This window comes from Anas acuta, chromosome 2 (genome assembly GCF_963932015.1).
Source record: "Anas acuta chromosome 2, bAnaAcu1.1, whole genome shotgun sequence".
In the NCBI taxonomy this organism is placed as follows: domain Eukaryota; kingdom Metazoa; phylum Chordata; class Aves; order Anseriformes; family Anatidae; genus Anas; species Anas acuta.
In genome coordinates this window covers 30,980,887-30,999,100 of record NC_088980.1, presented here as the reverse complement: position 1 = coordinate 30,999,100, position 18,214 = coordinate 30,980,887, and the positions used below count along the sequence as shown (strand labels likewise).

Sequence of the window (18,214 nt, the reverse complement as noted above, 5' to 3'; positions counted from 1 at the left end):
AATTACAGAAAAACTGTGGCTAACATGCTGCTCTGTCTCTTTTCCCATGACCTTCTAATTTTATAACTTTTTTTGTGTGTGTGACCAATTAAAATATGACGGCAGAGCAAAATAACATAATCCAAATGCCCAGCAGCTGTGATGTGGAGGTAATAATCCATGTCCTAGAATCACAGAAAATAGAGAGGGTACAAGTTGCAGATAATTTAGTGTTTCTACTTGTGCTTGTGCACAGATTTTCCTTAAAGTACATCTGTTAAGTTTTATTCCGCATTCAAAATGTTGATGTATTACTAAAATTGTAATGGTATTTATTTATTTTGTCAGTTTGCTACTTCTATGACAGAAGTAAAAATGATCTTGCCTAGGTCAGAGGGATGGACTAGATGACCTCTAGAGATCCATTACAGACAGCTTTTCTGTGATTTCATAATTCTTGCTGATCTTTCTGTACCATGTTTTGCCTCTGGATGACAGAAGATAGTGTTTTGTTCCATACAGTGTTTGTATAGATATCTACTCACACTTATTAGAAAGAAAAAGTACTTTTAAGGTTTTGAGAAAGTGGTTCAGGTACAAACTGACACACAGGAAATTCCTCTGAGTAAGAGGAAGAACATCTTTGCTATGAGGGTGACTGAGCACTGGAACAGGCTGCCCAGAGAGGCTGTGGAGTCTCCTTCTCTGGAGATATTCGAGGCTCATCTAGATATGATCCTGTGCAATTTGCCCTGGGTGACCTTTCTTGAGCAGCAGGGATGGACTAGATGATCTCCAGAGCTCCCCCCCAACCACAAGCATTGCATGATTCAATTATCTCTGTCATATGAATCTTTTCAATCTTTTCTATTGCTTCTCCCTGCCCTATGCCCAGGTAGCTCATTGCATACCACAGCTCTTTGGGCATGGGAAGTTGATTAACATCTCTGTCCTCATTATGTAAAACAATGAACTAAGAAGCTGTATTTTAGACCTCATAAAATGCTCAACACACTGACTGCAGTCCCCTGTTTTATTGTTCAGTAGTGTGAAAGGGGGAGGGAAGGCAACTGTAGTTCTTTCTCTTAGCAGAGGAACAACACTTAGGGCTCTTTTTGCCACTGGATGGTTATTTGAGGTCAAAAAAATACTGTAAAAAAAGGACAAGACTTACATGTCTGAGACTGGCATTGGCATGCTTTGCCAATAAAAAAAAAATAAATAAAAAACTGTGCTCTTATTTTTTGTCATGTGGTACCCGGTTTATTCAGTGGAAAAGTTCTCTAGAAGATCTTTGGTGGCTACAGTGAAAAGTGTCAGAACTGGAAGTTGTTTTCTAGGCATACTCCATTAAGATGCTGGGTAATTCCAAGTATTTTGGAACAACAACATTTTTAAAAATTATTATTCAAAATAGATAATAAACGGTATAGTATGTGCGCACCATTCTCAATGATTAGCATTGTTAAAGAGCATGCTTTTCTCTCTGTGGCTTGGTAAGCAGTGTTCTCCAGCTGCATCCTTCCCTTCTTGAACAAATTGTATGGATGCCTCTTGTTCCAATTACTTAAGTGACTGATGAAGATAGGTAGATTTTTGGTTACAGAACTGCTAGGAGAGCTCTGTTTCAAAAATGCTATCGATCCTTAATACTCTATATTGATGAAAAGATCAAGGAAGTGAGTATGCTTAATTGGTTTCAGATCTAAGCAAGACCAAAATAGAAATATAATAATTTCATTATCTGTTCTGGGGCACAGTGCTGCTGGATACTGAGTACTTTCTGATTATACTGTATTCCCAGTGACTGTATTCCCAGTGATAGGTAATTGTGGATGCTCAGTATGAGATGAATTCAGCAAAGAGGAACAAGCTCAATTTGAAATTTTTGTTCTTGTTGCTTATTTCTGAGCAGTTTAACCAAATGGAAATCTATGAAAGCAATAGGTGCTGTGGATTGTCAAGACCTACCAGCAGTGTCTCCTGCAGTTTTATATCTAAATAGGTCTATGCTTACAGAAACCACCTAATATGTATGTAGAAGAAAGTCTGATAACGAACATTTCAGGTCTGCATGTGTGATTACAATAGATGTTTATAAAGGACTTAGATTTTTTTTTGTGCATCTAAATTAGCTCTCATTGTATACTTACACAGTCTTCTGTGGCTATATTGATATGAAAAGTTTCATATGGAGAGATATATAAAAGTTAAGTAGAGAATTTATTTTAAAGCCCTGATTTTTTTATTATTTTATTTTTTTGGCTGCAGCTATCTGATATACATTTGTATTAACATTTAGGCCTCTTTTTATGTTTTGTTTCACAGGCAGCAGGAGCAATTCGTCCTTTAGTTTCTACTGTTATTGCCTCTGGTGAAGATGGCTGTTTAGACCACTCATTGGAACGTGCCAGGTACAGAGCAAGTGAAATGCCTCAGGCTTTCTTATTTGATGTAATCTATGAAGCATACCAACAGGTAAGTCTTTGAGTTTTCTTATAGGACTGTTTGCCTTTAGTGTGTAAAAACAAACAAACAAATAAAAAACCTCTCACAAATAGGCATTTATTTCAGATCACATCAAATTGGACATCTTATTTCTCTGTGATATTTTGATGACAGTGCTTTATCGTTCTCATCTATTCAAATATTTCTGGTATCAAACTGCCAAATACAAGGTGTGTGGGGGTGAGGGTCTAAACTATTGGAAACTATTGATTTGCTTTGAATTTTATTGTATATTAAATAGATTATTTATATGAGTGGGCTAACGTGCTTAAAGTTAGGTATGTATTCTATATGTGTAGTTGACAGAGTATCAGAGTTCTGCATACACAGTGTAGTAATGGCATTATATAATAACACGAGATCCAGGCTGTTTTAAAACACTTGGATAATATTACCTTGATACATCTAGAGAAATGTTTAAAGTGTTTCATATTGCATGTGTTATAATAAATGATCATATTGTACAAACTTTGATTACTAGCTGAAAATAATATTTTACATAGTGTGTTGTAATTATTTTTTTTTTCTAATACATCATGTTAACTTCATCTTTATTTAAGAAAAACAAAAACTGTGGGTAGTATAATAAACCCTGACTTTTTTGCCTTTATCCCTCTTGAAGATTGCTTTCATTTGCCCCACCCTGCATTCACAGTTTACTGGAAACACTCCAGGCTTTCGTCTCGGCATTCTACTTCCTTTTCATTCATCACCTTGTGGAAATTGCCTGTCCTCCAGGTATCTTCTAGATTGACTGAAAGCAGAGCATTTCTTCATTTGTCACTTGGAAAGAATTATTTTTCACTCCACTAATGCTGACAGTCATCAGTCTTTCATTTCGAGAGTAAACAAGACAAAATTACTGATAGTGCATAGCTTTGAAGTCACCAACAACAGAACAAATGCGTGGACAGGCAATGAAGAGTACTTTGAAATGTTGGCAAAAATTCCATATCGTACCCTTTATGCATGATACCTGAAGCTATTGCTAGGTGCTGAAGATGAAGGGTTGTCCAAGATGAAGAACTACTGAAGTGATTGTACTAGCTCCAGCCATTTTACTTCTGATGGTAGGCAGGTGGAAGTTCTTGATGTTTACAGCTGATATGTCAAAATGAAAGTCTCTAGCTTGAATGCAGTGGGCATACCTGTGATAAAGGCAGTGTACACATGCATGGAACACATCTCAAGAGACAACAGCTACTGTTGGTTATGCAATCATTTCTTTCTTGTTGGTGTGTATCTGTTTTGGCAAATTGCATGTTTATGTGTTTTCTCAAAAACAAAACAAAACCCCTCTATTTTTTCCTACTGTGTTTGCTCCTATTTTGCAGATACAGAAGAGCTGGCAAATACATAAATTTTTTTTTTGCCCCTTATTGCCTTGCTCAAAAGGCAACTATATTTGCAATCCCTATGTTCCTCTGAATAGTGTTGTCTTGTCACATATGCATTCCATCAGTTTTCTTTTTTATATCCCTGCTCTTTCAAGGACAAGCCACCAAAGTTGTTAGCAAACAATCAAGGCTATGATTCCTTGTCCCCAGTTCCCTTTGCATTGGCTAAATTCTGGTCATTTAAATGCTCTGTGCCTTGGAGCTCTGAGAAGGATAACACTTCGCTAAATCTCTCAACTCATATTGTTTGCTAATTATTTATGTTTCAATGGTGCCTAGCTGTCCAAGTCAAGGATTAAGACCCTATTGTTCTGGGAACTGTACAAACAAATAAAAAAAGATAGATAATCACTGTCCTGAAGAATTTAGTAAAGCTACTGTAGGGCAGATTTTTGTAGGAATAGATGCAGCTTACAGTACTTCATAGATGCCTAACATTGGTCCCCACAACATGGTAAAGTAGGTAAGTATCATTGTACAGAAGAACAAAGATAAAAATTATATTGTTATTCATGTTGGAAGACACAGTGCTGGGAGTTGAACAATTCAGTTCAGCTGACTTGGCTTGTGATTATGATCCCATTTCTGTGCGGTTTATGCAGTTGTGACCTTTATGCAACAACAGTGGGGGGGAAAACAGCAGTCAAACATGCATTCCTTAGAAAGAAGTAGCCCATTTGAAATTTGCTTCAAATAACATTGCATTGAGGGTAATGTGGAATACTGCTCTTAAACTCTTTCATTTAAATGCATCATCTGATGTGAATAGGTAGAGAGTTAACTTCCAGATTTGTTCTTTTCCATAACTGTAATATCTCTGGGTATCTTAACCACAAAGTTACACCTTTCAATTAAGTATCAGTTCTCTTACTCTTATAAGCTACACATGAACAGCCCTTTTTTGCTTTTCTTGCCTGGCACAGGTTTGAGCAGAGCTGACTAGTTTTCTTGTTTACTTTTGTATGTTCTTTTTCTTTCTCAAATTGAAAAGCATTTCTTCAGAAACCTTTTTCTATTTCTTGCGTGATTAAAAAAGGACAATGGTAGTTTGGGCAACAATACATGCCTTGTACATAAAATTATTGAAGTAGATATAAACAATGTCAGATCGATTTGCAATATTTTCTTAAAATATATGTATATTACAGTGAATCCCTTTGCCAGTGGTGCCAAAAATCAATGTATCTGAGGACATCCAGACAGATAATTTGCATACATTTCTTTGTGTTGCATCTCAGTTTTTATGCTGGATCTCAGCATAGTTTTCACTCTTATATCTTCTTGTCTGTGGCCTTAAAACATACATTTTTCAAACAGGTATTTTGTGTTCAGGTCCTAATGTAAATCTGGCCATGTCAAGAATTCTGTTGTCATAAAGAGTAACTTCTCAGCTTATAGTAGTGCTGTTGGAACGTTTTAACTTTTCCAAAAATTGCATGTACTTCCATTGTCCTTTAATGACTGAGAGGAATGTAAAACATACATTCCTCATTGCTCACATATCTGATATTTAAGTGGTGCACTAAAAACATTTAAAGGCAGTATTGAAATTAAGCAGAACCCACAATAGAGAGTAGAGCTAAAATGGTGTCTTGATCTTAAAAGGCCTCATTACTCTGGCTTTTGTGTCATTAGATAGAGTACTTAGAATAAATTGTTGGTGTTTAATGTGGCAGGCAGCCATATATTTACTCCCCTCCAGTGAGGTGGGGGAGAGAATCAAACTGGGGAAAAAAGGTAAAACTCTTAGGTTGAGATGAAGACAGTTTAATAGAACAGAAAAGGAAGGGATTATAATAATAATCTATATAGAAAACAAGTGATGCACAATGCAGTTGCACACCACCTGTCAACTAATGCACAGCCCGTCCCTGGGCAGCAGCCAACTCCCCCAGTTTTAGTGTTCAGCATGACAGCACATGGCCTGGAACATGCCTTTGGTTAGTTTGGTCACCTGTGCTGGTTGTGTCCCCTCCCAGCCTCTTGTGCACCCCCAACTTACTTGCTGGCGGGGCAGCATGAAAAGCTGAAAGTCGTTGACTTGCTGTAAGCACTGCTCAGTAACAACTAAAGCATGGATATGTTACCAACGCCATTTTTCTCCTAAATACAACACGCAGCAACATGCCAGCCGCTATGAAGAAAACTATATCTCTGCTGAAACCAGGGCATAAATGAATAGGTGTGTTATAAATGAAGTCCACATCTCCTCCCCCTTCTTTATTAATATCAACCATTTTCTCAACACGAATTACCATTCCATATATAACAGGTGTGAGGTAAGTTTTGGCAGATTAGGGCATTTAGTCCTATATTTAATGCTGCCTACCGCTTTCTGTGGCATATCTTTGTTCCGTCGGTTATACGATGCATGGTAAAACAGCTGTTTATAATACTTCACTTCTGGTACAGTGAAGTATTCCGATGCCCCTGCTTTGTAATAGGACTTTAGACTTGGGCATTGGAATCACTCTGAAGAGAAAAATGGATGAATTCTGCAGGCCTCCTTACATGCCTCTGAGTATTACCATTTCACATATCACATATATGCTTCCTTACCTCATATCCTTATAAAATACAGCACTTCTTATGTGCTCTTCAGTTTAAGTACAGGTTTTATCTGGTATGATAAATACTTGCCACAAGGTGGGCAAGTGACAGACACAAAGAACTGCAAGAGGAGTGAAAACTTTATTTAAAATGTGTGTTGTATCTCATAGGCAGGAATATGAGGCTTTACTTTAACCATTTTTTTTCTAGGTGACATTGGGTAAATGGCCATGTAAATGTGGTAAGGGGAAAAACCTGTTGTTATACAAGTGGTCCTAGTTCTGGTATATCCCAATTTATGAATTCCTTTCATGCAAAATGCAATGAACTGTACCAATAAGCTTCTGTAAATATTAGCAGTGAATTAGCTAAACTATTTTAAATCAAAAATGCAAATCTCTTACGATTAGTGAAACCTGTGGAAAGGTTGTACAGTCACAGATCTCATTACTTGCTTCTATTCTAACCTACCTGAGACAAATACAGCCAATAAATATTACTGTTTTTTAAAATAAGAAATTAATTCCTGATCTTGGAAACACTTTTTTTCCTCCTATTTTTATCAGCCCCAAGAAAAATCAGAAAAGTTTAAATGCTAACTGAAGATCCACAATTTCCAAAGACAGCAAATAAAGGATGAATTCCTTAGAACAGACTTGTTCATTTTTGTTTAAGGTAGTTTCATATTTCTGTTCACCCTTTTATATTAAATTGGAGCAAATGCAAGGTATGATCCTGTAAGCCTGGGAGGAGGGTGTGGGGGTGAAACTTCACTTACTAGAAGTCAAGCGTTCCCCTGGAGCAGTATCTTATAAGGAATTAGAGTATCAGGAAGTCAGGTAGACTACTTTTTTTCTTTAATCAGAGTAGGCTGAGACTGGTTTCTCTGATATCTCATTATGACATACATGTATTGTGGAATGCACAGAGATCCATTGTCTTTTATACAAAACATCTTGTTATGTCATGTCAAATTAGTGACAATACAGAATGGCTGAAGTACTTAGCAAATCATTACGTATTTTAAATGTATTTACCAAAGTAAGGAGGGTAGGAGGAACAATTAAAAAAACAAAAACAAAAAACCTTTGCCTTTCCTGATCTGGCAGAGAAACAATTGAAAATGGAAGCAGGAGAGTGGTATGTAGAAAATCCTCAACAGCTTCTGTGTTGGCGATGTAAACCAAAAGCCTAGGGAGGATAGTATGATGCAGTGTCAGATTATGCCATGGATGGGATAGAATTCCTCACCATTTCAACCAGTGTGGTGAAGTTAAAGGCATGGGAAGAGCTACGCACAGTTGAAGAAGAGGCGGGACATTTTAGAAGGCTATTAGGCAGGAATTCGTCACATATGGATGACACTGCAAAGTCTGATTACTATTTAAATATAGTGATAGCTTTATAACAATCTTTTGTACACTATTTTACAGGTAGATCTTCTGTACCTGGGATAATTTACCACAAAAGCTGTACCATATTTTTTGGTGTTTGCATTGCATTTTTATTAATCTGTTGATAGTAGACCTTTTGTAGGTTTTGGAAGTTTATATTTAGCTAATCAGAACAATGAAACTGGAAAAAAAAAAAAAAGCTACAGGAAGCAGGAATATCCATTAAAGGGGGCTAAACTTCAGCATATTTAGAGATGCTTCTCTGTTGCCTGTGAGGTACCTTACAAATACCCAGAAGAAAGAGAAAACCTTAGGGGATCTATCTAATCTGTAGAGACTAGGTAGAGGCTAGTATTTTGGGGGACTGCACTACATTAGTATGTCTGTTTGTAGCCAATTTTTGGTTAATAAGCAATCACATTTGCTTATGGGAGGCTCCAGCATCTGCCTGCATAGGAGAGAGCTGCTATATATAGCATAGTAATGACAAGACACAAAATAATAGTGTGTCAGGGAGAATCATGCAAATACTTTGATGCTAAATTCTGGGAGGCAGATGTTCTTCCACTCCCAAAAAATCATTACAAGATGTCCCCAGATGAGGTTGAGATGGGGAGAAGAGAGATTCTGCAAAATGTGCAACCAGATCCTCAGCAGAAGAAAAGGAAGACTTTTTTAAAGTCATGAGATCCCAATTTTTTTCCTGTCTACCAACCCCCTGAGAACATTCAAGGAAGAGTTTTTTTCAGAGTAAGAAAGGAAGTTGGCTATTGTTAGGCCCATTGTAGAAGTATTTGCTCAAAGTATTGTCTTTTCTGTATGTAAATAATAGGGAGTGTATTCCATGTGGATTTTGCAAACTTCTGAAGTGCTTTTTGAAAGGGCACATTACTGGGATTCTTCTTCAAACATGTGTGAAACATTTTAGTATCCTCTGTAGCAGGGGAAGTGGAGTCAGCTGTAGCAGTTTAGTAATATTTTGGCATAGGTCAGGCAAGTCCTTCGAGGCAAAATGTCTAGACTGATTTGGGGATTTTCCTGTGGGTTAGTTCTTTGTTAAAGAAATCGATGTCTGTCAAATTAACATTGCCAGAAGCAACAGGCAATTAAATGAACAGTAGCGGACAAATTGTTGACTAAAACCTTGGTAACTTTGGGAGCAAGGGTCAGACTCAGAAAGAGGACTAAAGGGTCAAAATGCAAATGAGGCAGGATTTGGACACTTCAGTCCAACACTGGAAGCCTTAAAACAACAATAAAACAGGCAACACTGTTCACGTCCCTCCTAAGGCTAAAGATACCTGAACCTACAAGGCACCCGAACTTTTAAAACATTCAATATACATTAAACTTCGTTTATGCCAAAGCATCAAAGTCGTGGCTGGGCTGAACAGCTTAATATTCACTAGAGGAAAAAAAGGATATGTAAATTTTTGCCTGATGCCATTCAATCACAAATTGATGCTATGGGTCAGAACAATTTTGTATTTGTAATAGAAAGATGTTGAAAATGTTATCATCACTATCATCACTATTTTTAACAGATGTCAAAAAGTAGGTAAGACAAGTAGACTTTAAGTAGATTTTAACTTGTAGTGTATTGTTTCTTGGCCTTAATATATAAGTATAAGGGTATAAGAGGGGAGCCTGTCCTCAAGATAAAAAAGAAGGCAACATGATGTGATGAAGTTATGTCATCAATAAAAAAGCAGAAAGAAGGAATGAAAAGGAACAGGCTAGCAGAACGGAGATCAGGATGGGAACAGACACATTGATCGCCTCATGAAGATGGGTTCGGCCAAACTCAGCAAACTGCTCAGAGAAGCTTGTGCAGAAAGTCACTGGAAACATGTGCACCAATGGAGCTGGAAAGAAGCTCAAGCTGAGAGAAGCGGAGCCGTGCACGCAGCTGCCCCTCGCTGGTAAGCAGCAGCGCATTATGGGGAATCATATGTCCTTAGGAACAAAGACTGTCCTGGTAACGTTACAGCTTATTCTCCTTATTAACAATTGGACAGTTTATGATCCTGAAACATGGGACCAAATTGAGGTCAAGGTGTGGGACTCTGCAACTAAAAACAACAAGGTTGCAGTGGGATTGCTCAGCACCTGGCGAGCAATCTCTGAGGCCTTAAAGAGCCCTGTGGGACCCCAGTCAGAAACATGTGGTTTGCCAGATAGTGAGGGAGCTGCGGGCTCCTTTACTGATCCGACTGCTACACAATCGCCCACCCCCCCACCGCTACTGCCATCGCAGGCCTTTGCTTTTTCGCCCCCTGGTGACCTGGACGTGCCATTGTGCCATTGGCCTTGAAAAGGAGATGGATATGCTTTTCTTTGATCCGGGAAGAATGGGATACATAAGGCCAAATACCGAGTTGCTTGACAACTTAAAGCGAGACTTATTGTTCAAAAGGAATGGAAAATGGAGACTTGTTTGTAATCAAGAAAAGGAATGGAAAATGGAGACTGTTAAGTCATGAAACTTACAGGATTGTTTGTTACCTTTTATGATTGTATAGGCATACTCAGGTTCAGTATGTAAAAGCAATGTTCTGTATATTTAGAATGTTTGATGTTCGTGTGTGCGTGTTGGTGGAGCGTAGACTCCCCGCACACCCAGCGCTGTTTATTTGCCTTTTATACCTTTTATAAATATTACTAAATTCAGGTTGAGTTGAGACTTCATTTATAACAATATTCTCCCAACCCCCCAGCTTTGATCACCCACATTGCTTAACTCTAATTTGTTTTTTAATTATATGGACAGGCCTTCTAAATACATACCCTATAGTATTGTTCTGTTCTTCCTAACTCTTCATTTCAGTTTGTTTCTATAGGTTTTCTTCCTTCTGATCAACTTCATTCTGAAATACTGAAGCACAAAGTGATACATGAAGTAGATGAGCTAGCTAAAATAAGCAATAGTAATCTACTACCTGTGAATTGTATGAGGACAATATTACAAGCAAAAGCCCTTCTTCATATGGAGTCCTGAAGATAACGTATTTGCATCTACCTATAAAATGAAATAGTAGTTTTAATATAATTGCTTACTGGGTTGGTCCTAGGCAACATACTTGGCTGAAGTAGCATGGATTATTTCAGCTTGTTAAAATTCCTACTCCAGTTCCTTTCATGGTATAATAATATAGATTTTAATGAGCTATATAGTAATATCAAGATAGGGAGTATCTAAGTTTTTCATTGTGCGTGTAAAATAACAAAAGGAACCTTTCTGCTGTTTTGTCCATGGATCGATCATTAAGGTTCTATATCCAATTGTTTGACAAGAAAATATGTGTAGTTCCTAAATGATTAAAGATAACTTAGTATCTCATTTCTCCTTACATGAGAATTTTTGATATTGTTAACAGCTTCCTCTGCTGTGTGGTCCATTTCTGCTTGGATTTTGTCTCTGGTTTTAGTCCCATTTGAAAGAAGGACTTTGAACTTCAGCAGAATCTGAGTTTTGTTCCAGTTAATTCCTGCTGAAACTGGTACTTTTTTGGTTTTGATGCAAAATTATAATGCAGTTAATTTGTAAAAATTCAGTTTTACAGAAAATTTTGATTTGCTTAAGTATATGTTGTCAGCCTCACCTAAATGAGCATTAGGTTGTAGTTCTGAGTATTTTTCCAAGATTTTATAGTTACTTCATCTGGCAAATTCTTACCCCAACAGCTTGGTTGTAAAATTTATAGGATTGAGTTTTTTTTTTTTTCCTTTCCGTATGCTTAAAAACTACCCAATTTTACAGACTTATTTCAGGTTAAATATATTTAATGAATTTTTTTCAGCAGGGCTCCTTTTGTTCTGTTTATTCAGAACCTGCAGCTAGATTGGTGGTCTGTTGAGAAAACTATGCTAGCTTAGATAGCTCTGTCCTTGATTAGTTCTTTGGCACAATAGTAGAGCCAGGATATTGTATGAATCCCCACCTTGCCCTAATTAATTTCTGCCACAAGAATGTTTGGAGAAATTCTAATGCCTTGCATAAGAAAAAAATAAAAGTTTTTTTTTGCTAATGGGATAATTACTTCCATTTTATTGCACTCCTCATCCTGTAGGATCTCAGAGCACTTTGTGAATTTACATATAAACTCTTGGAACTGTTTGATGCAGCAGTGCAAAGCTACCACACCCTGGATGAAATCAGGCATCTCTGTGGTAGTGAAGGATATAATTTGGTGGGGATATGTTATGGAGATGTACTGCCATTATTAAAGTTGGAAATTAGACTGCATTATGAGTGTTCTTGCACGTGTTACTGGATTTACCCTGATAAATGTAAGGTATCCACAAGGATAACCCGTTCAGCACAGACTCAAAAAGTCCTAAATACTGAGTGAGAATCACTGTATCCAGCTGACAGAAGACCACCCATCTAAATTCATAGAATCATAGAATATCCTGAGTTGGAAGGGACCCTTAAGGATCATCAAGTCCAACTCTTGACACCGCACAGGTCTACCCAAAAGTTCAGACCATGTGACTAAGTGCACAGTCCAATCTCTTCTTAAATTCAGACAGGCTCGGTGCAGTGACCACTTCCCTGGGGAGCCTGTGCCAGTGTGCAACCACTCTCTCTGTGAAGAACTTCCTCCTGATGTCAAGCCTAAATTTCCCCTGCCTCAGCTTAACCCCGTTCCCGCGGGTCCTGTCGCTGGTGTTAATGGAGAAAAGGTCTCCTGCCTCTCGACACCCCCTTACGAGGAAGTTGTAGACTGCGATGAGGTCTCCCCTCAGCCTCCTCTTCTCCAGGCTGAACAGGCCCAGTGCCCTCAGCCGTTCCTCATACGTCTTCCCCTCCAGGCCTTTCACCATCTTCGTAGCCCTCCTCTGGACACTCTCCAACAGTTTCATGTCCTTTTTATACTGTAGTGCCCAGAACTGCACACAGTACTCGAGGTGAGGCCGCACCAGCGCAGAGTAGAGCGGGACAATCACCTCCCTCGACCTACTGGCGATGCCGTGCTTGATGCACCCCAGGACACGGTTGGCCCTCCTGGCTGCCAGGGCACACTGCTGACTCATATTCAACTTCAAATTGCAGTGTACTCCGTATTTTGAGAGAGCTAAGAAGAACACGAGGTAGTGATGCTAGAGATTTTCATTTCAGTTACCTACAGTTTAGTGCATCCAAAGGAAAAGAAAAAGACCGCTTATGATCTTGCATAATTTCAAGAGGTGATCCTCTACATAAGTTCCAAGAGTGAATAATGTCTGTTAAAAAAGAAAATTACAAAATGGAACATTCACTTTAGCTTAGCCTGAGTGGGACTCACATTGGCTTCTAAGCCTGATCAAATTGTGTTGTTGATGGCTTGATTTTAGAGGTTGGTATATGTAGAAATCTCCTTACTTTCAAGGTAGTGAATCATGATATTTTTACATTTTCTTCGAACAACCTAAGTAATCTATAGCTTTCTACATTGAGAGAAAGTTTTTCATTTGGTCTTTGTCTTGTTCGTATAGCTCTTCAAGTATTTTTTACAATTTAAAGGATATTTTTTAAGTGTAAACAATGAATCCTAATACACTATTTTGACTACTACTGTTGCTACACAGAATATTAACATTATTTCTTTCTTCTTGCTATTGTAAGTGGAACATGACCTTTTAAAAAGCTGAAATTGCATATGTGGTCTTAAATTCCATGTTCAGCTGGTTGCTCAAAATGACTTCTGTGTCCTTTTCTGATACCAGAAAAGTCAATACTGCCTCATAGCTACTCTGGACCTTGTTTTATGAGGTCAATCTGATTAATAACTAGCTCTTAGTTGCATGAGGTATTTCTTCCTCGTGTTAGTATCTACTGTTCATTCTCACCTAGTTTGTATTCTCACTTTTGTTTTGCTACTTTGTGTGGGCTTTGTTGCAGTGACATTGGGAATATATCCACTGGTGTGGCACAAAGAAAGGTTGAAGTTTGAGTTTTGGTGATTTGTTATTGTTTCATGATTGTATGTCAGCGTGGGGACTTTACTAACAATGAATTTGTCCCAGCTGTCAATCATATGCATGCAATGCATGCCTAAGAGTACTGGCTGCTGTCACAGCAAATAATGTGCTTTAGCTAGTGCTCTTTTATGTGTCTTTCACCTTGATTCCACTGGAAGGGAGATGACGTTAAGCACTCCAGCTGCACTGTTGGGTGCATTCTGTATGGATCTAAGTACAGAGACAGGAAATTCTTGCACCAAAAAGAACCCCTCTTGTGCACTAAACCGGTAACGTTACCTACTCTTGCCTGTGCTTATGGGTACCCTTGTTTCCTTGGTAAAGCACCTCCAGTTATTCTGTATTATTTATTTATTTATTTTAATAACGAAGTTGCACTTTTCTCTGGAAGGATTCAATTATGAATTACTCAGGGTCTGTAGGCATTAGGGCCTCCATCTAGTCAACAAAAGAACTAGGGATTTTCAAAATATTTTTACTCATGTTTTTATGATTTGGGGGTAAAGTTGAGCCCGTGTACTTTTTCTCTATAGGATGATTGGTTTGTTTGAACTTCCATGTGTGTCTACTACTACTGCCTAGCAGCTAGTTGTGTACAGTTAATAGCAATCATCAATCCCAATAGAGAGAGATTACAAACTGCCTTCAAAGAGGACTAATAAGAAGAAACGGCAGAACTGGCTTTACGTGGAAGCTGATGCTCCCACTTAGAGCAGCAGTTTGCAATATGGCTGCAGGTTGCAGGTGATGGCAGTGTGGGCTGCATTCATTGACCTGGGAAGTTTATTCCAGAAAAAAGAAGAAAAAAAAAAATACTATTACATGAAAGTGTAATATTTTTAACCCTTGTCTCTAATTTTAATAAAAATTGACAGAGGTGTAGTTTTTGGAACTATGGTTTTTGAAAAATCAGTGAGTGTGAGGAGGATGTAAACCAACTTCACTGATAGGAACCTAAATTAGAGCCTTTAGCTCCATGGCTGGAATGTGAAGCCAGCTGTTATGTTCTGTTTTTCTTTGTCACAAACCTTTTAGCATACAGGGTCTGGGAACCAACCAATGCTTTTTGAATACCTGTTCAATGTTTTTGAACAGGTATTCAGTGGACTTAGAAGCAAATTGAGTACTGAAATGTTGCAATGGGTGGTATTCAGGAGATCTAAAGGTAGAGTGCAGCAAATTGTGGTGTGTTTTGATAGGGTACTTGTGGTTACTGCAGTGAGAGGCATTGGGATATAGGTTGCAGATCTGCAGAAAAACAAGCTTGCGTAATTCTGTTATGGAGTTAATTACGGTATCTTTATTCTTGTCACTGTGAACCACTACTGCATCTGGATGTGTGTAGCAGCAATTTTAATAATTAACTTCAGTAGAAAATGTTTTAGTGATGAGTTTGTTTGAACTCACATTTATCTCACTTTTTTTCTCGTTCACCTGTTTCATCCTTCTGTTTGCTGCTTCCGTTACTTCTCATTTTGTTGTTGTGAACTCTACATGTATATGTAGACTGAATATATGCATATGTAGGCTGAATGCTTGCAGCAGATCCACAACTACAGCTGTCTTAAATTCAGCACTTTCTGGTAGTGAACATGGCAAAAAAATAAAAATAAAAAAAATCCTTAAATATATGATGACAAAAAAGACATTTAGATTCAGCAAGTGTGTCTACTTCTTATTCAACTTACTAAAACGTTCTTGATGCTGCATAATAGTCTGTTTATGATGTACTCTGGCACTTCAGCAGTGGAAACTTTTGAGTGGAAAGGAACTGGAAAAAATCATAAAGATCTGCTATTGTTAATTAGTTATGCATTTTAATTGCAAGTCTTCTGATATTGTTGTAGAATGGGTTTGCATGGAAAAGTAAAACTGGGGTGCTAACCATTGGTAACAAGGGAAAAAGTACTAAAGATGACACAGACATTGCTTAGAGAAGTAAGACCAATTCTATACAGGCTTTAAAAGTACATATGTAAAGGAGCAAATGTGAAGACTTTCTTTCAATTAATATGTAAAAATTATTCTTTTTGTTCCCTTATTTTGTAAGCATAGCAATTCAGGAATGATGAAACAATAAGAAAATGACAGTATTGTAACGAAAATTTGTATTGGATCTGTGTTAGTTCTGCTTTTATCAGATCCAGGTAATCAGATCAAGTAATGAGATTCCTAGTATCTGTCCAAAGTCTTTTATCAATAAAAAACGAAGTATTATGTATGTTAAGAGTTAAATCATTTTTGTTGTTAAATACTACTACTTTAATACTTCAAGCAGTTGAAATGGGATATTGGAAAAAAGTTAGCTTATGGATGTTTGGGAAGTCCCATGAGATGCTGTCTACATTGCTGCTCTTTTCTCTAAGCCTTTGTTCTATGCCAACCACAGGATAGCTTGCTTCTTAGGAAGTAATACTGTTTATCAAAATATTTTGGAACTAGTTTGGGGGGTGGAAGAAGAAAAATCGGTGTAATGCTAAAATCTGGATCTCACTCCATCCATAGTACTTCATTCAAACATCCAGTCTTGGAAAACAAGCAAAAAAAAAATACCCACAAAAAAGACAAAAAGACAATCCCCCAAACTACCTATTAGAATGTCTTGGAATATTCAACAGATCAAAAGCATTTTTAAATAACGTATTTCCTTCTGTGTCATTTAAAGAGCTAAACAAATCTTTTTTTTTTTTTTTTTTTTCCCTTTTGTGGATATGTTTTGTGCCAATATTTCCAGCTGTTTCCACCATTTCAAATCTGTGGTCTGAAGCTTAAACTATGTCTATTGTTTCACAGAGCTGTGTGAGCATGACAAGGATGGTTAACTGCACTGTGTCAAACTTTGTTAAAAAGTTTTTCAGTCAAAAAGAGAGTTTAGAAATAGTAAGATTTTGAAAGAGATGGTTGTAATGTAAATTAACTCTAAATGTACAATGAAATAAATATAGAAGACTTAGGATAGGATACTAATTTTTACATGCCTGGGTCAGTAGGAATTTTCCTCTATTCCTCTCTTCTACCATTTTTTATTATAGGCACTCCCTGACAATGCTTGAATTCAGTAATAGAATTTCTTAGAGCAGTGCAGAAGCTTTCACATTGTACATCTTAAATACAGATTTAAATTTCATGTATGGAGCTGTTTAGTTTGTGAATAATATATAAACTAAGCTGGTCTTGAGCTGATGCTTCCATTTCATTGTTCTCTGACATGAGTATATTAGACGTGCAGGAGAGTACACTGTGACAATATGTTTAGGTTTAAACAATTACAGATAATTAGAGTGGTAAATGTCATGATGTACAAGTGTTAGTGAAATATGTTTTTAATTATTACTTTGCTTTGTGTCATATTTCTGCCCTTGAAGTCAGCAATACCCTCAAGATGCTTTATCCCATTTATGGAACTGCTCCACTCCCTACTAATTATGTATAATTAATACCTTGCTAAAAAGTTGGAATTGCTTAGTCTTGTCCTAATATCATTTGTTACACATATATTTAAAGTATAGCTTAAATTTAATTAACACTAAATTACTTCAGAGAGAAAAATTTCTGAAACTTTCTTCAATTCTGAGGCAAAAGAAAAATAAATGCTTTTCAATCTGTATGTTGTACACGTTAGTAGATAATATTTTGCATACTACCATACAATTTTCTTTTAAAAACAAACAAACAAACAAAAAACAACAACAACAACAAAAAAAACATATTAGGAATCCGAAGTTAATGGGTAATTTATCTGTGGACTTCTGTATGCAAGAGAACACTCTGTTTTACCTATTTTGGAGCTTGCATTCTCTATTCCTTTACATTTTATGTTGACCTTTTTTATTTCTTGAATATTTAAAGAATAGAAATAATTTCTTCATTATTTAAAACTATTCCAAAGTGTCTTCTTGTTATTTTTTTATTTTTTTATTTTTTAGTATTCTGAAAGAGGTTTCCTTTCTTTTAAAATTACTTTATCTTCTTCTGTCTTTTTCTCTCTCTTTTTTTTTTTTTTTTTGGTACTCAAATCTCTTAAAAACTGGTGTAGAGAACAGTTAAATAACTTTTATTTCTAAGTGGAATTTAGAAAATGATCCTCTTTTGATTGCAGTCATGATAGTTATCTAAACTGACAGAAATTACTAAATATAAAAGTGACAACTGTTTTTTCTAAGACACCTCTGTATATTAGTAATATAATTCAGGTGTATAATGCTAATTATTTCCTTGAAATTCACTGATGCATTATAAAACAAGAGTAGAAGCAAACAAAAAAAAATTCTGCTTTTTAATGAAAATTCTTGAGCAAATGAAGATTCTTGAGCAAATAAACAAGGTGAGTTGTCTTTCAACACTCTCCTTTGGATCTTCCTTAACCGACTTCAGCATTCTTGACAATCTTGAATGCTGGAGGACACTATGAATTATTGAGGA

At 36.9% G+C, this 18,214-nt stretch overlaps 1 protein-coding gene across 11 annotated transcripts in view; it reads left to right on the top strand.

Annotated features, from left to right (window-relative positions):
- The window catches only part of CRPPA (CDP-L-ribitol pyrophosphorylase A), a 132,264-nt gene that overhangs the window by 25,130 nt on the left and 88,920 nt on the right, over positions 1-18,214 (top strand). For all 11 annotated transcript variants that reach the window (XR_011093797.1, XR_011093796.1, XR_011093799.1 and 8 more), the window contains one exon: positions 2,308-2,457. Coding sequence is in view for 7 of the 11 variants with exons in the window: in XM_068674097.1 (XP_068530198.1) it covers positions 2,308-2,457 (150 nt within the window). In the remaining 4 variants the exon portion in view is untranslated. The remainder of the gene's footprint in view (positions 1-2,307; positions 2,458-18,214) is intronic.